Below are 25741 nucleotides of genomic sequence, written 5' to 3' on the forward strand. Positions count from 1 at the left end.
AATCTGAAATTTATTTTAAGTAATTCTGTCTAGTTTTATCTTTTTTTCAAAATCTTTTTTCAACTTCATAAAAAGTGAATGTTCCAATTCTTTACCCACTTCCATCTGCACAGAAAGAAGCTTTAAAAAACAAGGACTCTTAGATGGAACAGAGTTTGATTTGCTCAAACATGTGATACTAAAATATGTCAAGGACAAAATTTGAAAGCACCCATCAATTAGGATTAAACGTCAATGGAGGTATCAGTCATGAATATTTATGAGCTGAATGAGAGCATCCAAATATATCTGAAATGTACTTAACAAAATGTATTTTGAAATGCAAAGATAACTGTTTTCATTTCCTAGACTTTGACAGAAGAAGTCAACAGAAATAAAAGAAAATGTAGAGAATATGTACGCTGTGATCAGTAATGTTTGTTAATAGATACAAATTAAATGGTGCGTCCCAGGGGCAGACAAGGCTGTTTCTGTTTTTGCAAGTGTATGCATGCACCTTCGTTCACCAAAAGGATTATATGTTAGGTGATAAAGGATGTTAAACTAAGTTTTTAAAGATATGATTCTGAAAATATTCTTTGTCCTGAACACACACACACACACACACACACACACACACACACACACACAGTTTGATAACAGTATGGTAATGACACTACCCTCACCAAAATAGCAGCAGCGGCAAATGATGGGAAATTAGCCTTTTTCACCCCAAAAGGGGAAGTTTAAATACCCTTAGGACAGCCATAAGCCATTAAAATTCACCCCCTCTACCTACACCCTTTTATATTAGCTGCAGGCATTTTCTTCAAAACACTGAGCTGAAATATCTTTTTAAAGTAGACTCCACAGCTTTTAAGTTAATTAATGCCTAAATAGCTGGGGACTGAACCCAGGACCTCATGCATGCTGAGCAGGTGCTCTCCCGCTGAGCCATACCCTCCCTCCGACTCCGCTGTGTTTCAGACGTCTCCATAGATTTGCCCTTTCTGGAATATCCTCAGATTGCAGTCACGCAGCGTGCAGCCTGTCCCTGTTGGTCCCTTTCACTTGGCAATGTGCATTTCAGCTTCCTCCATGTCTTTTCATGGCTTGATGGCTCATCTCCGTCTACTGCTGAGTGACGTTCCGTTGTCTGGACGGCCCACAGTTTACTTCTCCATCCCCTACCGAAGGACACCTTGGTTGCTTCCCGTTTGGGCAGTTGTGAATAAAGCTGCTGCAGGCACCCACGTGCTGCAGCTTCTTGTATGGATGTAAGATTTCAGCTCCTCGGGGTAAATACTGAGGGGCACACTTTCTGGTTCATACGGTGGCAGGATGTTTAGTTTTGTAAGAAACCATCCAACTGTCTTCCGAAATGGCTGTACCTACTGCTCTGCATCCCCGCCAGCCATGGAGGGGAGTTCCCATGGCTCCACACCCTCGCCAGCACTTGGTGTGACCACTGTTCTGGCTTTTCAACATTCTAACAGTTGTGTAGTGCTGTCCCCTTGTTTTACTTTGCAATATAGCCTAATGACGTGATGGAGAACGCTCTTTTCATACGATTATTTGCCGTTTGTATACACTCTTTGGTAAGGTGTCTGTTCAGATATTTTACCCATTGTTTGTTTTCTTAGTGTTGAGTTTTAAAAGTTCTTTGTATATTTTTGATAACAGCCCTTTTCCAAATGTATCTTTTACAAAAATTTTCTTCCAGCCTGTGGCTTGTCTTCTCATTCTCTTGAGAGAGTCTTTTGCAGAGCAGAAGTTTTAATATCAATGAAGCCCATCTTATCAATTCTTTCTTTTGTACCCTGGTGCTGTCTTTACCATGTTATCACCAAATTCCAAGTCATTTCGACTTTCTCCTATGTTACCATCCAGGAAGCTTCTGTTTTTGCATTTTACATATAGGTTTATGACTTGACTTGACTTTTTAGAAGGAGTGAGGTCTGTGTCTAGATTCACTTCTTTAACATGTGGGCATCCAGTTAGTTGTTCTCACATCATTTGCTGGAAAGACTCTCTTCCCCATTGTACTTCCCTGACTCCTTTGTCAAGGACCACCTGACTACGTTTGTGAGGGTCTGCTTTCAGCTCTCTGTTCCATTTCATCCATTTGTCTGTCCTTTTGCCAACACTACACTGTCTTGGTCAAGAAGTATCTTTTTATTCCAATGCTCCCTTACATATTCGCTATTTCCCCTGACTTCTTTGCCTTCAAGGAAGGCATCAATAAATAAATATTTTTAAATGAATAAATTGGATGTCGGGTTAAAGAGGAAAACAAAACATCAGCGGCATTCATTGATCCGTCTCGTGTAGAAGCATGATGTGCTTGGAGCACGAGGGGGAAGTGGCTCAGCGGGAACTGGCGGTGATGTTGATCACAAGTGGGTAAATGTTGACACAAAGGGGATGAGGTCAAAGGTGGAGTTAGAGACACATTCATACTCATAAAAGTTTTCCACGTTAAGCAAACAAACAGAAGATCAGTAAGATTCACTATTCTTTCAGCTTAGTTATAAAAAGGAAAAGAAAAGCAAACAAAATGGAAAAAGCACAGCAAACTATAGATAAAAGTAGGAAGTTGAGGACAATGTGAATCAACAAAAGAAAAAAAATTGGCAAATTAATAGAAACGTGACAGTTGAGGATATAACCTATTTTCCTGCTCTTGACAGATTAAATGTGAATAATATGATTTAATTAATAGATGTATATGAAATTGTGTGGCTCCAGGTCTATTTATTAAACAACCAAATTTTCACAATTTAGTGTAATGCCAAATATTGAAAACCCTTTCTTCTAAACCAATTTATTGCCTTTGAATATACTCAACTTACAAATTTAGTAAAATCATTTTTAAGGAAAATTCATCTTAAATATAGTAAATGAATCTGAATCAATTTTTCCCTTTAATTTTTTTTCTCAGGCAGCGCTGCTTATCTGAACTGCAAAATATTAAAGTGATTTTAGTGACCATTTTCTGGGAACTCGTAGTAATGTAGATGCACAGAAGAAAAATCACTACCTCTGGGCCTACTTCTTTCAAAGAATCTGGGTTTAAAAGGGCTACGTGACTTTCCACGGCTACACTCTTAGGCACCGTTACTGAGGAACAGATGCTGAACCCCCACAGCATTCAAATGAACGCTTACCAACACAACATGATTTCCTTTATCTATGAAAATGTGGTATTACAATGTCAAGTGTTGTTTACCATATCAACTATTGAACTTTCAGAAGGGTTATTTATTTAAAACCCTTTCAGGCCTTTAGTCCACCAATGGTACTTCCAGAAAATGCAAAGACTGTCAGGTAAATACACAAAATACACATTGAGGGATTTGGAAATAACCTGTTCATAGTAGTAAGGACTGAAGCGAGCTAATGTATAATAAGCGGTGCTTGTAAAGCAGCCACTGACACCCAGGCAGCTTCCTGAGGTGGCGCCTGCTCCTTATCATGGTCACCTCAGCATCCCTGCGGGGTGGGTGTGACTGTCCCTGCCTTCCACACAAACTTCTTGATGAGGAATCATTCAGGAGATAAGGGATGTGCTTCTTGTTACAAAGCAAACGGACAGGCTGAGAATTTGAACTCCCGGCTCCCTAACTCCATCTCCACCTCCTTCACCTCCTCCACTGCCTAACTGAGAAGAGCAAGCAGAGCAGATGGCTACGGCGGTGCGCACCGCGAGGCCCGCGCAGATGCGTGTAGGTGCGTGGCCCCTGCGCGCCAAAGCACTGGAAACATCTTCGCAGAGAGCCATCCAGTACTACACAGGCTGTCTCTGATAGCTGCTTCTCCTCCCTGTTCCTATACATGCAGTCTAATTTGTCTCCCGTAAACACCTCACACCAGTCAGAATGGCCGTCATTGAAAAGTCCACAAATGGTAAATGCTGGAGAGGGTGTGGAGAAAAAGGAACCTTCTTAACGCTGTTGGTGGCAATGTAAATTGGTGCAGCCACTATGGAAAACAGTACGGAGGTTCCTTAAAAACTTAAATTTACTGCATGATCCAGAAGTCCCACTCCTGGGCATACATCGTGAGGAATCGCAAATTTGAAAAGGTACACGCAACCCAATGTTCACAGCAGCACTATTTACAATAACAAGGACATAGAAGCAACCTAAATGTCCATCAAGAGATGACTGAATAAAGAAGCTGCGGTATACATCAACAATGGAATACTACACAGCCATAAAAAAGTCATAAAATGCCACCTGCAGCAACATGGATGGATCTAGAAATCATACTAAGTGAAGTAAGCCACAGAAAGACAAATATACTATGACAACTTACATGTGGAATATAAAAAGACACAAATGAACTTATTTACAAAACAGAAACACTCATAGACATAGAAAACAAACTTACAGTTACCACAGGGGAAAGGAGGGGAGGGATAATTGGGAGTTTGAGATGTGCAGATAGTAACTAGTATATACAACATAGATAAACAACAAGGTCCTACTGAATAGTGCAGGGAACTATATTCAGTATCTTGTAGTAATGTCTAAGGGAAAAGAATAGGAAAAATATATATATATAACTGAATCACTATGCTGTACACCAGAAACTAACACAACACTGTAAATCCACTATGCTTCAATTAAAATACTTTTTAAAATGTTAGTTGTGTGTGTATTTTAATTTCATAAAAAAGACAGCTGAGCATATTTATTTATTATAAATAAGCCCAGTAAATTAGTCTTCAAATCAATCAGTAAAGTAGACAAAACCCTGTAAAATTTAATGAAAAAGCAGGAAAGATGGCAGAAGAGGAAATCAACAAAATTAGGCGTGGGAAGCAAGCTGAGTATGACAGAGGCAGAGAAGAGATGAAAGATTTGTAAGGCAATATTATGTACAGATCCCTACAGATAAACTGGAAATGTTTAGAAAGGTGGAGAATATCCTTCAAAAGTATAAAATACCAAAATTAAATCAACGATTTTAGAGGTAGTTGGAAATGCGTATAAATCAATAAAAGAAAAAAAGAGAAAAAGAGAAAGAAAGCCAAAAAAAAAAAAAAGAACTGATAGTCACAGCTCTGGGGTCACATAGATTTCCCGATGAGTTTTCTGAGTTTATTCAAGCTCAAACAATAAAATATAATTAATCCGGTGTATACATGTACACACACACACACACACACACAGGATGGGGAGTCCATTGTATCACCAGATGCTTGTATAACTCTGATGAGAAAATCTGATGAATACAGCAAAAAAAAAAAAGCATAGTTCACAGCAGTACACTCGACTCTTCAAAACTTCCTTTCAAACCTTTCCCAGAAAACAGGGAGAACAGTTACAAATGGAGCTGTTCCTGTTGGGAAGGGAGAGGTGGGTGTGGGACAGCGAAGGCAGGGTAGCACCTGGAACCTCACCTCCTGTTCTGAGTCACTTGGCAAAACCCTGAGCGTCATTAGACCTACCTCATCGTCCCCTCCAGATATGCACTTGTGCAGTCGTGCGCAGCTGGAGAGACACTCAACAGTCCACAGACACAGGACCACTAACCTTCCGGGGGGCCTTCCCGAGTGCACTCACTTGTCCACATGCCGGGAACACTCAGTCATCAAAACTGGCGTCATCGGGGGAGCTGTGAAGAATACTGATGCTACGGTCCCACCAGCAAGACATTCTCAAGGAAGCAGTCTTGAGGGTGGCCTGGGCAGGCAGATTCTTAAAATCTGCCTTAATGAATGCAGTGTGCAAATCTGAGAACAGCTTATAGGTCACCTAGGCCTCCTGATAAAGTGCAGATTCTGGCTGGCTCCCTGCGGGAGAGGTCGGTGATGAGGGAGTAACTGCCGGGCCATGTTGCTGCTGCCGGTCTGCAGACCGCACTCGGAATGGCAGAGAGCAGAGGAGTCTACCTTCTCCTCTCTGCAGTGTCCAGGAGCCCAGGTCCTTCTCCGCATCCTTGGCGTCATTTCGTGCCCTTCTTCCTACATCAGTGGGAAAACCCATGCTCGCTGGAGAGGGATTGCTGGAGACAGATTCCTCAAGCTCTGGCTGCAATCCACCCCCTTACCGGCCTTAATGCCTACACCAGCCACCCATCCCTCCCGTGGACTCAGACATCCACGCTCCCATCTGAAGAAATCACATGAGAATGGACTTCTCCCTCCCTCCCGGTCTCTATGAGATAGTGCGGCTGAACTAGACCCCTCCCCTCGCCAACAGACCATGACTCTCCCATCATGACCCCCTCAAAACAGGAGAAAATAAGTCTCTTTCTCTTCCCATTTTCTGTTTTCACCAACGGCCCCAAAGCTGCCTCCTGACATTAAAGCCCCTTGGGAACAATGACTCCTTTGTTATCCTGATTTCTTTTTTCCGTTGTTGTCTTAAACCAGGGTTTCTCCACACCTCTCCAGTGAAAGTGGTCTTTTCAAGGACACTGTAGGCGACGCCACACTCAATCCCATGGACCTCCCAGCACCATGTGACTCTCCCGCCTTGGAAAGCTCTCCTTGAGTGAGAAGCTGACACCTCGCTCTCCGCCCTCTTCCTCCCTGTCTCACTGGGTGCTTCTTCCCGGGCTCCTCTGTCTGCTTTCTGGTCCTCACGACCTGTAAACGATGCAAGGGTCCCGTCTTCGCCTTCACATGTTTCTATTTTCTTATCTACAGATACTCCCTCCAGGATCTCATCCAGCCTGAGGTCTTGGAACCCCACCTCTATGCTGATGATATTTCTATCTTCAGTCTGTATCTCTCGCTTAAATGAAAGATTCATGCATTCAGCTCTTCTCCCCTAATGGTTCTACATGGATACACAATACTCATCTCAATCTCTCTTCCCAGCTTGACTGAGACATAACTGACATATAACATTATGTGAGTTGAAGATGTACATTTGATGATTTGATACACATACATAACAGCGAAATGATTATACCGCGACAGGGTTAGTTAGTGCCTCCATCACCTAGTTACATTCCCTTTTTATGGTGAGAACCTTTGAGATTTCCTCTATGAAGAGCTTTCAAAGTATATAAAACAGTACAGCTAACTAAAGTCACAATGCTGTCCGTTAGACCCTGGAACTTACTCATCTCACAGCAGGAAATGTCTGACCAACATCCCCGCATTTCCCCAGCCCCGAAAGCCCCAGCAACCACCCGTCTACGCTCTGCTTCTGTCACTTCTGCTTTTTACGATTCCACATATACGTGAGATCCTACCGTATGTCTTCCTCTGCCTTCTTTCACTTAGCATAGTTCCCTCAAGGTCCACCCCTGTTGTCACAAACGGCTTATCCAACCATGAGAAAGAAGGAACCACTCACCTTAATCTCAACATATCAAAATCTGATGCCCTCAAACTTCACCAATGTCATAACCACACACACACACGGAAGAAGAAAAGATCCTTACTTCCCTTGCAGCCCTGTCCGTCTTAGTGTCAGCTCGACTCAGACAAGACTCAGAAACTGCCTGAGCTCTTTCTTCACACCCTCTCACCCCTTGTTTCATGAAGTCCTATGGCACCCGTCTTCCAAGCACACACAGGTTCGCTTCCTCCACTTCCCCCTCTAGAACACCATCATTGCTCTCCTGGAGGACAGCAGTCACACTGTACCTGGAGTCCTCGCTGCACGCTTTCCCTCGTACAGCCTACTGCCACCACCGTAGGCAGAGACACACAGCACAGGTAACACCAGCCTCGGATCCAGCCTTGCAGCAGGTCACCGCTCTCCTGCCAGTGAACATCCATGTCCTTGAAAAGCACCGCGGCCCTACATGACCCTCTTCTGTGAATTCTCAACAGTCTAGCTCACACCACCCATCCCAAGGCATCCTGTAAGCCCTTCTCTGAGCCTTGAACACTCCAGTCACCCTTCAAGGCATGGGCGACGCCCGTTTCTTCTCAGAACGCTCCTCCCCAGAAAGCCACATGGCTCGCTCTGTCTGAGATGTGACCTTCTCCACGGGCTCATAAAACAGGCAGGGACACTTTTCACCAAGTATTTCTCAGTATTTTGAATTTATATTAAGAAAACTGAAAGTCTTGCTGGCAATACCAAGTGCATCTCGTTCTAATGAGACATTTATCTTGCTAGCTATTAAGACAAAACCTGTTGGAGTGGTGCTTCTCAAATTTAAACGCGCCATGAAACACCTGGGGCTCTTGTTAAAATGGAAATTCAGATTCAGTGGCTCCGGGGAGAGGACCGAGGATTTGCATTTCTGAGATGCTCCCAGGGGATGTCCATGAGGCAGCTGAGCTACAATGTGAGTAGAAGGTCCTTAGAGGGTTTTTTAAAAAACGTTTAGAGATATGAAGAAATACTGAAATATAAGAAGGAAAGTAAGCTATCTTGTGCTCTCCCTACTCTTAATTTACCACTGGTAACATGTTGGAATATTTGTTTTTTCTTCATATGTAGAGCTTGGGTATCTCTTTCATGGTTCATTAAAACAATAAGCAAGCACAAAGCAAGCAGCAGTCAGCCAGCGCATCGGCGCTGAGTATATAAAAGTAAGCGGACACTGAGCCCCCCACCCTGCCCCTGGTTCAGCGCGCTTACAGCGACGGGAGTGAAAGAGAAGGCAGGCAGAGGGCAACACTCCAGCTTCCGTTGCTCGGATGGGACAAGGCACATACCGCCCTGTAAACCTGTAGGCTTTGGCAAGTGCCACCACTCAACATTCCGTTCCACGCATTAAAAACCCAGACAAGTTTAACAACAGCTCACAATCAACTCAGAGAACTTTGCACGTAATTTCTCCGTAACATTCATAGACGAGTTTTATCACTGATACTCCGGCTGCATAATGGATAATTGTACGGCGAAGACAGACACAGTGTCAAACATCATGGGAACTCAAGAAAAGCATTTCAGGAAGTTCAGTCTGAGTGAGCACACACATCTTGTGGTATTTTGCTTGATTTCCATTATGGAAACAATTTTATTCCGCGGATAGACACAATTACCTCAACTATGACGACCATCTCATTAAAATGGCATTACGTTTTAGCATCAAATTGGATGTTCTGAAAATTGATAAAGGAGCTAATTCATTTCTTTGTTCAGAAAAACAGTCTTTGAACAATGGTTTAACTGGGGCACTGTAAGTCTTTTTTAATGTTTTTGTTTCTGGACATTGCAGACAGCAGTGGCCGGACAGACAAGACACGTACAAGAACCACAACCCCTCTCTCCTCACACTACACTGGGGCTGCTCACTTGTCCGCTGACCTCCTTAGCATCCACTCCTTCGCTTCATACTCATGAACTGCACCTCTGCTAACTGTCTGCCACCGTGCTAGCTGACCCCGGGAACACAGAGACGATTAAGGATACTTCTCTACCTTTGAGGTTCGCAGTTGAAAGAGGAAATCATGTAAGTGGTTAAGTATTAATTCCTCAAGGGAAGGGAGAGGGAATGGAACTGTAGTATTGTGGGCAGAGACTGACCAGACTGATCTGCCGGAATCTTGGTTTTAATAGGTCTTGAAGGATTAAAAAGTTACCAAATGTATTCTAACTTTTTCATTCTCTTGGGGTAAACAGAGGAATTTGATGTACGTGCACAGTATGAAAAGGCCTGGAGACAGTTTCAACATGGCCAAGGTGGAAACAGTCGGGGGGGAGGGGTGTGGAAAAAATGAAACCTGAGAAAGTGTGAGGCCAGATTTTGACAGACTTTCTTTCTCAATAGAGAGCTTTCCTAGAACAAAGGGACACAGTTTTGCCCAATGGCACCAACATTTAAAAGGGACAACACTTTCAAAGTTTATGCAAATTAAACTATTACATTTACAAAGGACAGTGCGTGTATTCCTTTGGCAGCGTAGGGGGAAAAAAATACCTGCGTCTGGTGCCTACTCACAGGAAGAGTAAGAGAAAAACACCATTAGACGGTGCCCCAAAATGAACGCATCCTTCTGCGAGTCATTCTTCTTGTGGCAGAAAAGCGAGGCAGAAGTTGGAAGCTGAGGTGTTTCTAGAAAGCAGGAATGTCTCCGTCTCTTTCATTTTGTAAAAACGCTTAGTTTAAATCTATCGTAAAGTTTTGAATATATTTAATAAAACTGTCTTGCTTGCACTTTGATGAAAACTAGCAATCCTTCCCATCACTCTTCTCCACCTCTAGAATCCAGAGTCATGCTGTTTAAATTACTTTACCTGTTTCTTCAGGTATTTACTTTCTATTTTTCAAATAGCAAGCAGATGCTACCTTTGAATGTTTCAGCTTTAGAAATTGTCTACCTATTATTTATTGACTTCTGTCTGTTACCACTTCCCCTCAAATACTTTTCTTCTCCTATCTCTACCTTCATACAACCATCACAGGTATTAGCTATTCCGTATACTTTGTTTATATTATTAAAGTTGTCTATCTGTTATTCACAGCCAAACCAAGTCATGCACAGTGATTGCATGCTCATTGTACAGCTCTTTGGTTTTCCTGGAATTAGTAATTGTTTTTACTTATAAGCTTGCCTAATTTTTATTTAGTTCTTGTTGAGTTATAACCAATTTCTCCCACAGAAGCATACATCTGTTCCCAAAAATATTCAGACACATCTTTGTCATCTTGAACCACTGGATAGACTGTCTGCAGACACGGAATGTAGCTCCCATACTGATACTTCTCTTCACATTAACTTTTGCAATTTCTTTGGCTTCTCTCTCATCTCGACACTTCTCTCATAGACATTACGTCTTTACCTTCAACTGTTTCTCTTTTGGTAAAGCATACTTTTTAGTACTTCCTTCAGAAAAGAGAATATTTTTGAGATTTTTCAGTATCTGCAAATACTTACATTTCAGACTTGATCGATAATTTTGCTCAGTATTGGATTCCAGGTGAGGAATAATTTTCTGATGGGTTTTTGAAGGTGCTGCTCCACTGGCTTCTAGTCTCAAGCATTTCTGTTTACAAAGTTCCATAGCAACGTGATTACTGATTACTTTTATGTCAAGGTAGAGTTTCTTGACCTTGAAAACTACAAATTAGGTTAAATTCTTCATTCAAAATCATCAATAGTCCAGTTCATTCCCCATCTGTCTACCAGCAGCTGACAGCAGAATTCCTCTCTCGACAAACAGATCAACCCACAGGGAAAGAACTTTGGATGCTTTGACTGGTGGTACCATAGCAAAAATCCATGGTCTCTACCGAGTTACTGTATTGTGAAGTCCACCATAAGAAGCTGACATTTTAGTGTCACTCTCGAAGTGGACTGGTCAGTTCAGGATGACCAAACAGTGTAAGTTTTAACACGATGAATAGACCAAGCCAAACAAAAAGGAGCTAAAAAAGGAACTCAGAGGGAACAGAAATTTATTCTTAAAGGAAGGTGTCTCTGCTGTTTCTTCTTTTGTCTTCTAAAGTTGGATGCTTTCTGCATTAATTTAGAGACTTTCTTCTTACAAACAGAGCTAGGTGAGCATTACGGTATAAAATGTTAAAATATGACATCTTTCTGGACAAAGGTGAGGAATATCTACTAAAATAAAATCAGCATAAAGGTAAGATGCATTGGATGATCAAATGAGATTCACTGTGAAGTCTTACCTGGCATGGAACTTCACTAATAATTGGATGCTGATGACTCCAGACTTGCCTTCCCACACAGGCAATCTGTTCTTGTTTCCTCTGACACTCTGCCCTTGGTTTAACATACGCGCTCTCTTACTGAGTTAAGGGAACATCCTCCACACAGAAGGGACCTACTGCTTGCATGAAACATCTCCTTTTATGCTCAGTTAGTTACATCGCTTCTGCAACAGCTCCTGGGGAGGATGTCCCTAAACTCAAATGATACTAGGTAGGCCAGTTACATTCTGTTGGAAGTGGACAGATACGGACTCTCCCATTAGGAACCACCGTTTCAGCGTCTGCCGAGAGGTCTGATAGTGATCTGATATTCTCTGGGGAGAATGGCCCTGGTCTCCTTTCTTTCTTTTTCTCAGTATCTTTAGTCAGAAAAGAAAATGGGTCCCCAGACGGCCACTAAGCCTTTCTTTTCCGTATGTGTTAAAATTTTGTCATTTTTTTCTGAACTATTTTTCTTTTATTTTTAAATTTTCAAACATCAAAAAAAATACAGAGAGTTAGTCAAGATTCAAGTGTTCAGATACCTTTAGGAAGTTAGATGAGCTAATATCAGTATTTTAAGACAAGCACAAGAAAGCAATAGTAGAAAAGTTTCCTGGGGACTTCTTGTAAGGAATGGGCACTTGTCCAAAAAAAAAAAAAGGGAGATTGTTCTGGACATACCCTACTTCTCTGTTCAACTCTATTGTCAAAAGGTCTGGAAATATCCATATTGCCTACTGGTGATGAAATAACTTCTGATTCCTTTTCACTTTAATAGTTGTTGCAGTTTCTCTTCCGCTGTTACCCTATACTTAGAGAATTTATTGGCCGCCAAATGGTCCACACGTGTTTCGGGTTATTACACCCACAGAGCGTTCTTGTTCAGCTTTAGCGCATGAAACCCACTGCGGCAGTCTCGGGCACTGGGAAACCGTATTCTCACAAACAGTAGCTGTTCCTGCAGTCAAACTGCATATGGGGCCAATGAATCACCAGACCTCTGACCTGGGAAAAGCGGCATAAATCAATGGTGCTCTGTAAATAATGTAGTAGACTGGATACTCAGTAAGTTTCACACCGAAGTCTGGGAGGAGGGGCCTTGGGTCCGGCAGAGTAGAGATTAATGAGGCTGTGTGTACTTCCTGCTCTGTGGGTAAATAACTCAATATTTGCCAAGAAAGTCATTGATGGAAAACAGTAGACCTTGCATTTACACATTCTGTATTTTGAGACCATACTCAATAGAAGTTAATTACGTGCTACAGTATCTATGATTAAATACATCTTTAGGGGAAACTAGAAAACTCACTAAAAGGAAATGGAAGAAAAAGGAAGCGAATTCTGAGCAGCAGGAGCAGAAACAAAAACAAACTTAAGTTGTGAGCACAGCCATTCGAAGCATGTCAAGAAGAGCCCCGTGTCCCTCATAGTTGTCACGTTCCTGTGCCGTCTAATCAGTACTTGCTGGGGCCTGTTCCTGTTTCCTCAAGAAGGAAAGTCCGAGGCTGGTGGGACGGAGGTCTCGAAGACAGGATAAAAGACGTCCAGATAAAGGGAAGAACGTGGTGAAAGGCCTCACCGTTTCGGGGAAAGACCGACTTTAACTGCATACGACGCTCAGGTTCTCCATGCACTAGACGCGGCCGGACTGTCGGCACCGTCACTCATCACCCCCCGACCTGCCCAGTCCAAGTGTCAACCCTACAGCCGTTCCTCACTCTGCTCCAGACCACACAGTAGGAGCTTTGCAGCGGGCTGGGTGCAGGACACAGGGGAGGGATTTCAGTGCAGCCCCCACGTGGCCCTGGAGGGTGGCCAACGGCCGTAGCTCTTCTGCAGGCCTGTTTGCCTTACGCTCTGCTGAGTGCTTCACGTATAGTTCCCGAGGCCTTCTGATCTCCATCCACAGCGGGTGGAATGGCAGCCAAGAGGCGAAGGGCTCAACGCCTTTCTGTCGCAGCGCCCTCCCACCAAAGCCGAGATGCAAACGTAAGTCCCACAGTGTCATGGTGCCTGAGTTTTGCTTATGTAATAAACTGGGATCTTCTTACATAGCAAGGACGGGGCACCAGAACGCACACCTATTTCATATTAAAATTTTATAAAAATATCATTGTATTTCTCTAAGAAATGACCACAATATGGGGAAATTAATATTCCTGTGGCATTCTAATTCCCTCATAATAATGCTTAATAGTATTAAAATGTGTCCTGTAGATGGAATGTTTGTGTCCCCCCCTCCCCCAAATTCAGATGTTGAAGTCCTAGCCCCCTGCCATGTGATGGCATTAGGAGGTGGGGCCTTTGGGAGGTGATGAGCTCGTGAGGGTGCAGCCGCATGAATGGGGTAGTGCCCTTACAAAAGACCCCAGAGACAAGACACAGTGAGAAGATGATGAACTGAGAAGCAGGTCCTCACCAGACACTGAATTTCCTGAAAATGCAATCTTGGACTGTCCAGCCTCCAGAAATATTAGAAATAAATGTCTGTTGGTCATAACCCACAGAGTCTATGGGATTCCTTCAGAACAGCCCAAATGAGCTAAGACAAGAGTTTGGGCTTTTGATGAACTAGGACACAAAGCACCTATGAAGACGTTTAGGCCAAAACGGGGCTTGTGTTCCAAATGGATTTAGTTTCTACCCACTTGTTAATGCATATTGGAAAAGAAAAGCCCGAACTGCAGAAAATGAAGCTAAATTGGTTAGTTCCCCCAACAGTAAGCCTGTAAAAATATATAATTTTACTTTTGTAAGACTTACTTCTTAATCTATATAAATTAATGTACCCCAGTTTAAAGATGCACAAGAAACGATACAAAGAAAAGAGGAAACCAGTGACAAAGCAGGAGGAAAACACAGGAAGGGAGTAAATTTAGCTAAAAGTGGGCAGTTGATGTGGTTAGAATCAGGCTAAACAGCAAAAGTGAAATGCCAAACTAAAAATAATGAGCAAACCTGCACGTGAACTGGGACGGTGCATTAAGCACACACAACACATCGCATACAACTCAGATTAAGTATGCTGGGCGAGCAGAGGGGGAAGAAGTGTGAAGATGGAACACGGGAATAAAATGTGTAGCACCGCCAGCTCCGGATCAGAAAACGTCACCTCTAAGGATTCTGATTTTGGTAAACAGAGGAAAAGTCAAGTAGAAAAACTTACATGGTTAGATTCAGTGATTATTTTACACCAGAATCTCTGAAATTCTATCTTAAACACAGGATGTTGTTATTCAAAATTGTTTTCCAAAAATATTCATTTGTCTCACTGAATAAATGTATGTCTACTTAAAGAAACTGGAAAATAATTCGTTTACCTAGAGAATCCAGGATGAAGCCAAATGAAGGCAATAGCGGATCTACATACAATGAAAACCCAATAAAACAATTACAGAGTATCACCTTCAGGTTCCGTTACGTTTAAGCCTTACAGGTGGTACAGTCAGTGTGAGTATCAGCAACATAACTGCACGTGATGAATTAAAAGAACAAATGCACATTAGCTGTCATCTTAACATTCCAACCTTCTGGTAAATCTACCTTCAAGATGTTCCCCTTCAGCCGAATGACGTATTTATGTGGATTCAAAATTCCTGTGAGCATTAATGGGAACTCTGATGCTGTAATGAATGCAAAAGCAGGATGTTAGGGTGACCCATTAGATGCTGTATTTAATTTATTCCTAAAATACATAATACTGCTTTGCTGTGGCTATTCCAACCCGGGTAATTGGTTGCAATTAAAATAATGAGATATGCTAAATAATGACACCCGCAGTACCAGCGCAGAGTGATGTGTCATTTATAATTCCTATATCATTTTTATGCTGATACACTTCTTCCTAATTATAATAATCTCTGAGCTAACAGGAATACGTTTCGTCAGATGCATTATATTCCGGAGGAATTACTTCACATTAACTATGTTAATGTGAAAACCATCTGACTGCACCTAAAAAAATAATGTCGACATGTAATTTGGAAAATGAACTTTGGAAGACTGTTCGGTGCTACCTACAACCTGAATACATGCTTACTCTGTGACCCGGCATTTCCCCTCCTGGGTGAATATCCAGCATAAATTTGTATGTGTTTTCACCAAAAGACATGTGTAGGAATGGTGACACTGCCACTCTGTAGTATTTTTAAGCCACAGACTTTTGAGAATAAAATTAAGGCCTTCTCTCTGACCTGCTTGAGTTTGGAAGCAGTGATGACGCTTTGGAAATTGGATATGGGCACTTCGTGGCAGAATATTTCCCTAATTATTACTTGTGATTTAAAGCAGGTTAGTTCAAACTACTAGGTATAAAATAAATGAGATATAAGGATATAGTGTACATTCCAGGGAACAGAACCAGTATTTTATAGTAACTTTAAATGGAGTGTAATCTATAAAAATATAAACCTCTATGTTCTACCCTTGAAACTAATATAACATTGCAAATCAACTTTGCTCTAATGAAAAAAAAAATTGTTCGTATCCTTGATAAGATGATAGTTAATATTAGGCAGGTACTATTTATTGAAGGCTGTGTGTAAAACCAGATATCCTGGTTGCCTGTGTGAACATTGTTCTGATTAGCTGACATGTATGAACTCCGTTAACCTTGAAAACACCTTTATGAAATATTATTATGCCTTTTTAAACAGCAAGAAAATGAGATCTCTAGATCAAAGTCAAATAAATAGTAAGTGACAGGTGCTATGAAGAAAACCAACCAGGAAAATGTTCCGGAGGCTGAGTCGTAGGGTTCCTTCATACTGTACGCTTAGGCCTGGCTTTTTTGAAGTGACACCGAAACTAACACCTGAAGTTAAGAAGGACTCAAGACATGTGGACGTACCGGGGAAGATTATTCCAGGCAGAGGGAGCAGCTCTGTAGGAATTAGTGGAGCATGTCTGAGGAACTGAAGAAGCAGCCAGTGGAGCTGAAAGGTCATGGTGGAGGGGTGGGGGGGTGGGGGTGACCCTGGAGAGGGCAGTAAAGGACGTCACCTAAGGCCCTTCAGGCCAGGCTGTCGGTTCTGCTTCCACTGAAATGTGATTGGAAGGACTAGAGGTTCTGAGCAGGAGCGATAAGTCACAACCCAAACCATGGAATTCTTGGTAAATGGATCCTGAGTTGTGTCAAGAGGAAGAGTGGTGGCTGGGAGACCGCGAGGAAGCTCTCCTAACAACAAAGATGAAATGACAGCAGCCTGGGAAAGTATCGCTAGTAGAAGTGAAGGAAATTGGATAGATCTGGGATGGAACTTAAAAGGAGAGTTGACAAGGCTTGTTAATAGAGTCTGTGAATGGAAGGGGGACGAGAGAAAGGAATCAGATGTGTAAAGCTGGGTCCTCAGGCTGTTTACCGAGATGGAGACACCGGGACAGAGGGTGTCCTTCAAAGCAGCAGAGGAGGAGCCACGATATACATGAGTTTTTGCAACAAAGACCAGGTAGTTGGAAGATCCAAAGATTACAGTTAGTTAGCCAGATATCTCAAGTGAAGGAATTTAGCACTTTTCTGTGTGTGGGAAGGTGCAAAGGGTCAAGCTCATTGAAACCGTTCTTTGATACGCGCCTAGCTGTCCAGGGGCCAGTATCCTGTTCTTTCACACCCCGAGTCCCTCGGGGCACCCTTGAGGGTGGAAGCCGAGGCCTGGCGGCCTGCTGGCCTCCTGAGCTGGCTCCGGCTCGCTGTCAGGGTGGCGGTGGTGGCTGACGGCCTGGGGGCCACAGCATCCTTTGCTTACTGATACGGCAGGCAGTATTTTTCATCCACATCATGTTTGTTCTTCCTTGGTGTCATTATCCTTCACAGATGTGATGTGTCACTGACCCCTGAGACAGAATTATGTAGGTGTCTCCCCTTTTGCCGAGTCATCTCAGGAAAGAAACACGGTCCACTGTGCGATGCCCACGGATGGGTTTGACAGGGAGGCTGCTTTATGTCCCAGAATTGTAGCCTCAACGTAACCGAGGAAAGGACTCTGGACACCCCCAAGAAACTTGAGACTCTTAGGGAGACAAGCCATTAACAGCCTCAATAAAAGACAGTCACGTCCATTCATTCGATGCCCACATACGCTGACAAACATAACGTGATGCGCCAACTCCCAGACGAAGACAAAGCACAAAATGAAAACAAAAAGAATAAATCAGGACGCAATCCATCAGAGACCCTGGAGGAACTTGGTGCTCCTAGGTATGCAGACTTCAGTTCCCTGAGCAGCTTGGGTGGAGAATTTAGGTTGACATGTATTGAAAGAGAAGCCAAAGAGATTCATTGCTCTCCTATTTTCTTTTGCTCATAAGAGAAAACACACATTTATTTGCAGAAACACATCTCTTCCTTCCCCTGAGCCCCTTGCCAACTCCCAAACTAAAATTCAAGGAATGTTTTGTTGTGTGCGCTGTTATGAGCGACAGATATGTACAATAATGCACCTGCAAATTACAAAACCTCTACTCATACAGGAATCTCTCTACAGAGAGATTCTGTAGAGAAAAGACGGGCAGAGAATATCCAGCTGTCTCTCAGGAGACACGTTCTGGAAGGTCCAGGAAGTGTGCATGCCTGATACCCCGATAATCTCTGCTGACGCCAGAAAGACTGCACACGTTCAAGTATCAACACCTCAACTGAAGCTCTCCCCCCACCCCCATCCGCCAAGTATCCAGACATTTCTGTCTAACCAGGAACTACATTTCTTCTGCAACAATAGATTTTGATCTTGCTGCTGTTTTCAGAACTTTCTCGAGCTGGTATTTGGGGAAGCAGTTTGCCAGGGAGGAGGGAGACCGACAGCACGATTTTTCAGTGTCTTTCTCCGTTTTTAATCCCTACAGTGAGAAGCTGCAGATGCAGACGTAGCTGGGTGACTCATTCCTGACAATGGCATATGCGACTGCAGGACAGGTTCCTTTCCTCCCTTATTCAGATTGATATTCTCTGCCGGAGCCAGAGGATTAATGATATTCGCCCCCAAACTGCCCCCTCTCTGAATGCAGAACATAAGAAGGACATTCTCATCCTCATCTTCTGAAAAAGCTTCTGGTTCTGTCAGCAGCACAGCCATACCTCCTCGTCCTTTTTTGACACACTGAGAAGAATCAAAATGGAAATGATTCATACCTCACACTCCATGTCGTCGGCGTGGCCGCTGGAGCTCACACGGCATTAACTTCAGGAACAGCAATGGAAATGTCCTTATGCTAAGCACATCCGACTCTCCGTCAGAGGTCAAGTTCTCTAAATGACAGCCAACTGCCTTCTGGGACGAGCCTATCTAAAAAAAAAAAAAAAAAAAAAAAGCAAAATCGCTACAAATCTCTGCCCCAGACTAGGCAAGAGGAAATCATTTTACAATAGTTGAATGTGCAGAATGAAACACGCTAAAAGGTGGGGATGGGAATGGCAAATTAGAAATAAAAAACTAGCGCCTGAGCCACTCCAGGAAGTGAGATGACAGACTACCACCTAATGGCTGAGGATATCTGAGCTCATCTTTACAAAATGCCAAGAAAGGGGAGCCAGCGTTACAGAGTGGTCCGTTCACAGATGGCAAGGCATCTTGTCATATATAAAGTGGCTGTGTTCACACAAAGAATAAAAAGAAGGGGAAAAAAACACCCTATTTTGATATGTCAATTAAATTATTGGACATGAACTTTCAATTTCATTCACCTTTAAAAAATTAAACAGGAGCAATTTTAGCCAAGCATGATCAGAAACATTCCCAAGAGAAGCTTTTCCCTTTGACTAGCTCCCAGCTTTATGCTGTTCAAGGCCAGTGTTTTAGATCTAAGGCCCTTTAATGAGTGACCGCTCATGGCAGGGAGGGGGGAAGTGATGGAGATGCCAGGGGGAACCATTAGCCCTGATGCTGGCAACTGTTTAGGACTGGGTTTGTAGTGTTTCAGTTATCTTTATTTTATTTGATACTTCTTTTGGAAGAGCACTTCCTAAATCATCTACTCACAGCCTGTATCCCAACCAAGAGCAAGTGGTCATCTCTGTCTCGCAAACGGGCTGTGAGTCGATGGCTTCCTGCCATGTCTCCTTAAAACCCTTTTGTCTGCCTGACTCTCTCCCAACCCTGCCAAGTCCTTCTGTTTCTCTCCGTGCGCCTCCCACGCCCACTCCAGTCCACCGTCCAGACTGATCCCCTAAGATTATAAAGGGGGTTGTTTTTATGGGACGGTCCCTCAACCTCCCATGGGCCCCCGTCCTGATTTGAATAAAACCCAACTCCTCCCCCAGGCGCTCAGCCACGTGAACCGGCGCCGCTACCTCTCTGAGCGCATCTCCCACAACCTTCCTCTCCCTGCCTCACACCCTGAGCCCTCTGGACCTTTCTGGAACCTCCCAAAGTCCGTCTGAGCACCGTGGCAGTTCCTGGTCCTCATGCTAGAGAGGCACAATCCCCACATTTCTTTTCCAAGGTTGGTTCCTCCTAACCATTCTATCCTTCAGTCCACGTGTCGCATCCACCACTCTCTTCCTGCCCAGCTCCCACCAGGTCCTCAGTCTCTTCCATTTTCTACAGAGCAGCTGATAAAAACGTCACCCTCTCTCCATCGTTCTCCTTCATCTTCTTCGTTGTGCCTGATTTCAGCCCGTAGTATCTCATCTGCTCCTGGGTCTGTGTACCATCGGTCCCCCATCCCTACAAATGTCAGCTGCATGTGACAAGGAGCCTTGTGGGTCTCACTCGCTCTTCCTTTCCAGCACCTAAAACCACCTACCCACCCACAGGCATATACAGAGGATATACCTCTCAAATATTTATTGAGCCAATGGATGACTCCGATCCTTGGCGCCTCCCAGAAGCGAGCAGGCGGCAGGCAGGCAGGAGAGCTGTCAGTGCGGTCCCCGCCCTGGAGTTGCTGCTTTTGCCCTCCTGACACGGAGGTCTCTGTGACCTCAGAGGCTGCTGTGAGGTGGCCGCTGTGGCCGGCCGCCCACTCCCCGGGCCCCTCCTGTTGGCCCCTGCTAATCTGCTGTTAGCCATCCCGAGTGAACACTAGCATTTACTCATGCCGCACGCTGAACCTGGGAATGATCACTCGTGCGGGTGTGCTCTACCCATGTCCCTGGGGAGGGGTCAGCACCCCCATGGGGATGAGATGCCAGGAGGAGGAGTGGTTCCCACGGCTGGATGGCCTCCAAGTGGAGGTGCCAAAGACTGCACTGCCGGCGTGTGGCTCGGAAGGACCAGTCCTGGCACGGCCGAGCGGACCTCCTCCTCGCTTCTCAGTGTTGCCAGGAGGACGGCGTCCCTGACTGGTAGGATGTATCCTTCCAGGTACGCGGCAGTGAGTGTGCTGAGTGAACGTGTGTGCGTGTGTTACTGACGCAGGAGGCCCTGAGAACACGTGGGCAGGGACAGGCAGCTTAACTGGACCTTCCTCCCTGCTCACCAATTCAGGTATCTCCCTGCTTCCTGTGGGAACCAACAAAAAGGCTTTGTTACAGACTGCAGATGCCTCACAAATGAGCATTCCATCTCCCGGGAAAAACGTGTCCCCGTCAGTGGTAACAATACAATCCCCACATCAGGAATCACGGTGGATGCCTGCTCTGTGTGGGAAGTGCGTTTCCGGGAACACAGCACATGTTAATTTACAGAATTCGCAGAGCATGCCACATCTTAGGTATTTTTGTTATCAGTAGCGTTCTGCAGGTGGGGCAGTTGAGCAGAAAAGCAAATTCCCAGTCTTGCGCATTTATTTCCCAGACAGGTACATAAGGGTACCCTGCAGGACTGACTTCACAGGAGACGTCTGGGGGATACCTGCTGTGTTTCCACACTTACAGAAAAGAGGGAAGGATGCTGGATACAGAGAGAACAGGCATGGAGACAACTCTGCCCTTTATTAACCTCTCTGACCCTAGACGTTCTCATGGTAGAGTGAGATGAGTGCCTGCCTCTCAGAACCCTGGGGATTTGAGTCAGTGTGAGGTCATGAGAAGACATGTCCAACTGTGTGCTCTCTGTTCACACGAGGTATTGAAAGTGCTTCATCGGGGGGAGGGTGTCACTCAGGTGGCAAAGCGCATGCTTAGCATGCATGACGTCTTGGCTTCAATCCCCAGGACCTCCATCAAAACTAAATAAATAAGTGAGTGAGTAAACAAACCTAATTACCCCTGCCTACAAAAAAAAGTGTTTCATCAACAGACAACCGGGCTCAAGACATGGAAACAACCTAAATGTCCACCGACAGATTACTGGACAAAGAAGGTGTGGTGTATTTATACAAAGGAATATTATTCAGCCATAAAAAAGAATGAAGTAATGCCATTGGCAGCAACATGGATGGACCTAGAGATCGCCATTCTGAGTGAAGTAAGATAGAGAAAGGCAAACACCATATGATATCACTCATAATGTGGAATCTTAAAAAAAAAAGACACTAGTGAACTCATCTACAAAACAGAGACAGATTCACAAACACAGTAAACGAGCTTATGGTTGCTGAGGAAAAGGGGGTGGGAAGGGATAAATTGGGAGTTTGAGATTTGCAGCTACTAACTACTATATGTAAGAGATAAACAACAAGTTTATACTGTGTATCACAGGGAACTACGTTCACTATCTTGTAGTAACCTATAATGAGGGAGAATATGAAAACAAATATGTATGTATATATATGTGACTGAAACATGATGCTGCACACCAGAAACTGACACAATACTGTAAACTGATTATACTTCAATTAAGGAAAGTAGACAACTGGGCTCTTTTAGGCATTTCCATAAATGTTCACGGTTGCGAGTCTGTGGGTGAATCTGACAACCGGAGGGCATCTCAACTTCAGGACACTGCAACTATGTTCATGGAGAAGGCACCTGACGTGCTGTATTTTATGATGATAAAGAATACAGTAGGGTTTACGAGAGGCTGGCCCAGAATGTTCTGATCGCCCTCTCTAAACATACATGCGTGCCCACCACACGAAATGGAAACTTTATTTCCATTGCAGTCCCTTTAGATCCTGATAAAAACCTCTGTGAACCTCCTTTGCATGTTCTAACACTTAGAAAAAACCCCTTTTAATGCTGGTCTTAGAATCACTTTGAGCACCTTCACCCCATCCTGAGCCCCCTCGACTTCTCGGCTTCTTTTTCATCAGTCCGACCCATCCCTTCACTTCATTGTCTTTATTTGTCATCCTCAAGGTATGTGCTTTACAGAATCATCCTTGATCCTTCCAAACACGCCTTCCGTTTCATGTGCTGGTCGTTTCCTTTAGCCTTGTAACGGGGACCCCCTGAAGATGCCAGCCTGGGAAGCTCCCTTTTCACCTGTGCACGTACCTTCTTAGGACTTCATTATTTTGTATGGATTTTACCTTCATCAGGAGTGTTCTCACAAAATGAGAACTGCACAGCAGTTCCATCAGCTTTTCTGACCTCTCTTTGTAACGTTGCCCAGTTCCCTTTCCCTGATGCCCTCACAAAGTTCCACCGCCTCAGGGATCCCGTCTCCTGCGAAGCACTGATGATTTTCTGGTGGTTTTTGGTCAAACTCTGTGTTTAGCTGGATGCAGTGCCAGGTAACCAAACCAAACCAAAGCAGTCTGATTTAAGAGGAGGTTTAATAACCTTTGCATTTTCATCACATGCACTCTTGCCTAAATTTAGAGAAGTGGCTACATTTCAAACAAGCACAGCGTACCTGCCCAGCAGGAAGCGGGAAGGGTTTTCTGAGCCCTCAAGCCCCATCCCAGTGAAAGAGGCTAAACTCTCCAGCGCTTGTCTTGATGTTCTGAACGGGGGCTAGAAGGTTCTTGACCAGGGAGGTAGTCAAGGGATCAGGGGACGTAAGACCTGGCAGCGGAGGCTTTGTCCAAACCAGTATTTCTTTGAAGGGATTACCATCATTTTTTTTTTAAATATGTCTGTACACACCATGAACCACCCACCCATCTACCCATGCGTCCATCCCACCATTCAGTATATCTGCTCTCTCTCATTCACTTGTCCCACAAATCTGAATCCTGGACCGCGTTATGCCAGATGGGGTTTCACTGAGGTTCAGAAGCAGACCCAGTGCTGGCCCTCCAGGGGCTCAGTGTTTTAGTAGGAGAAAACACTGCCTTGGGCAGGCACAGCAAACCTGGAGGACACACACGGTACCAAAGTCACGCTTTACAAACTGTTTCAGCCCCTCTGCTGCGCCCTCTGCGCACTACACAAATTTTCAATACGCATCAGTTGTACGATCCCCCAGCATGACTCTCCCTCACTGATAAATACCCAGGTGAAGCTAAATCCCAGGCGGGGGGAAGAAATGAAATAACTTGCACCTTGTCCATCACAAGGAACGTCTCTCAAAGTAATGGCCACGCGAGGAGGCTTCAAACAATCGATTCCCCAACTTCACAGGAAACCACTGGACAAAGTGCAGTGCCCCAGTTCTGGAAGGGTCTGCACCACCAGCCCAGTTGGTTGGATGCCCCTGGGGGCGCTAACAGTCAGTTGGGTTTCCCACAGGCATCCTGGACTTTGTGCCAAACACATCGGGCGAAGGCTTTGATGCTTCTGGGCTGTAGTCCCCTGGCCCCGGGAACCCACCCTTCGCCCTCTAGAAAATCGCCACCGTCAAGAACCACCCTCTACTTTGTCTTCATAAGTGATTGTACAATTCCCAGTCTACTTTCCATTTAAACTCTTGAATATCCAGCGTTGCTTCTTCATTTTAAATGCAATGAATCAGTAATAGAAGTCGATTTCATTAATTCGCCCACTGTATTCCTCCGGAGGGAAAGGCAGGTAATGAAACTCACGTTAGGGCGGGTATACTGCGTACCTCTCTCTGCTCCAGGGTATCAGGCTTTTGTTTGGTTTATGATGAGCCACGGACTATACAAATAAATAGTTAATAGAAATTAATTCTGTTGTCTGTAAGGTACTCTTTTATTAAGTTTTATTGAGTTTAAACTGTACAGTTAACCGCGGGCGTGTAAGACATTCTCCAGTGGATGTTTGCTGTGTAATAAGGGAATTAATGTTTAAAATCATGTAAGACTTTTAAATTCTGTCAGCGCAATGTACTATTTACTGATTTAAATGGAAAGTTTTTAAGTGAATTATGTATGCAATATAAATGAATCTGATCCTTTAGATTCCATACAAATAATGGTCAGAGCTTCATGGTTGAGCATAATTTAAAAAAATTTTTCTATCTTACATGTATATGAATTTAAAGGGACATATATCCTATATGTAAGCACACACACGCATACATGCTTATGTATGCATCTATGTATACATACCTACACACGGAGGCACTAGACTAATTAAGTCACATACTATATGCTCCAAACATATTTAAATATGGTTTGATTACAAATTGGTAAATATTCAATATATTCAATTCTGTATCATTAAGAGCTCAATGTTTTAATGAAAGTAGAAAACAGAGTATAATTCAGGATCACTTATTTGTCTTGAATTCAAGTGTACGAGTGGCGATTCGGAGATCAACAGGAATGCCTACGTAATAACAAAAACAGAACCTGTGTATTTGCCCAAACTGAATTAACTCCATTTCTCTAAATTCAAGGTGTATGGTAAGTTGAATGTTTGATCTTAGCGACTGTTACCTTGTCAGTTTAACACTTCAGCACTGAAGGAGGCATTTCTCTGTTCACACGGACTGCGCCGTGTATGTCTTGATCCGAACATACCTTCCCTTTCATGTTTGGTATCTAAGCACTGAACATGTGTATTTCAAGTTCGTCTGTGTGACCCTGTGTTCCTCTCTTCAGAAGCATCAGTAATGCACTTGGCAAATAGGTTGAAACATGAACTGTAAATTAACAGTGTTAAATTCAATATTCAATATGAAATGTTGATTCTCAAAAATGTACTAAAATGAATTAATGAAAATATGGCCAGACTCCTCACTCCAGGGCATAGGACTGTTTGAACAATAAGCAAACAAGACGTAACTGAACAGATGCAGTTAAAACCGTGCTTTGATTCGCGTGACAGACACTGTATTATTAAGTACCATGACTCATCTTTGGCTTGGGATTTTTAACGTGACTCTCGAGCAGAGAAACCCAAAGATTACCAAGATAGAAAAGCTTATTCACATGTATTTTTGTGTGTTGCTGACACTTCCACAGGTTTTAAAAAAATACGTTTTCATTGAACACGATACTTGAAATATGATTA

The 25741-nt window shown here is 43.7% G+C and overlaps 1 protein-coding gene and 1 long non-coding RNA gene across 6 annotated transcripts in view; one reads left to right on the forward strand and one right to left on the reverse strand.

Annotated features, from left to right (window-relative positions):
• Window positions 1–25741, forward strand: part of LOC135320316 (patatin-like phospholipase domain-containing protein 4) — a 90578-nt gene that overhangs the window by 53353 nt on the left and 11484 nt on the right. Inside the window, exons 7-8 of one of the 5 annotated variants that reach the window (XR_010379543.1) lie at window positions 9121–9354; window positions 18400–18870. The exons of 1 other annotated variant lie outside the window; for it this stretch is intronic. Coding sequence is in view for 2 of the 4 variants with exons in the window: in XM_064483416.1 (XP_064339486.1) it covers window positions 9121–9261 (141 nt within the window). In the remaining 2 variants the exon portion in view is untranslated. Of the gene's footprint in view, window positions 1–2920; window positions 4630–9120; window positions 10476–10505; window positions 10685–18399; window positions 18871–25741 lie in introns of those variants that run through there. 3 more of the 5 variants (XR_010379544.1, XM_064483416.1, XM_064483419.1) reach the window with 3 other exon arrangements.
• Window positions 1–25741, reverse strand: part of LOC135320318 (uncharacterized) — a 239023-nt gene that overhangs the window by 842 nt on the left and 212440 nt on the right. Inside the window, exon 6 of the long non-coding RNA XR_010379548.1 lies at window positions 18686–18839. This is a non-coding gene — a long non-coding RNA (uncharacterized LOC135320318). The remainder of the gene's footprint in view (window positions 1–18685; window positions 18840–25741) is intronic.

This window comes from Camelus dromedarius, chromosome Y, assembly GCF_036321535.1.
Source record: "Camelus dromedarius isolate mCamDro1 chromosome Y, mCamDro1.pat, whole genome shotgun sequence".
Lineage (NCBI taxonomy): Eukaryota > Metazoa > Chordata > Mammalia > Artiodactyla > Camelidae > Camelus > Camelus dromedarius.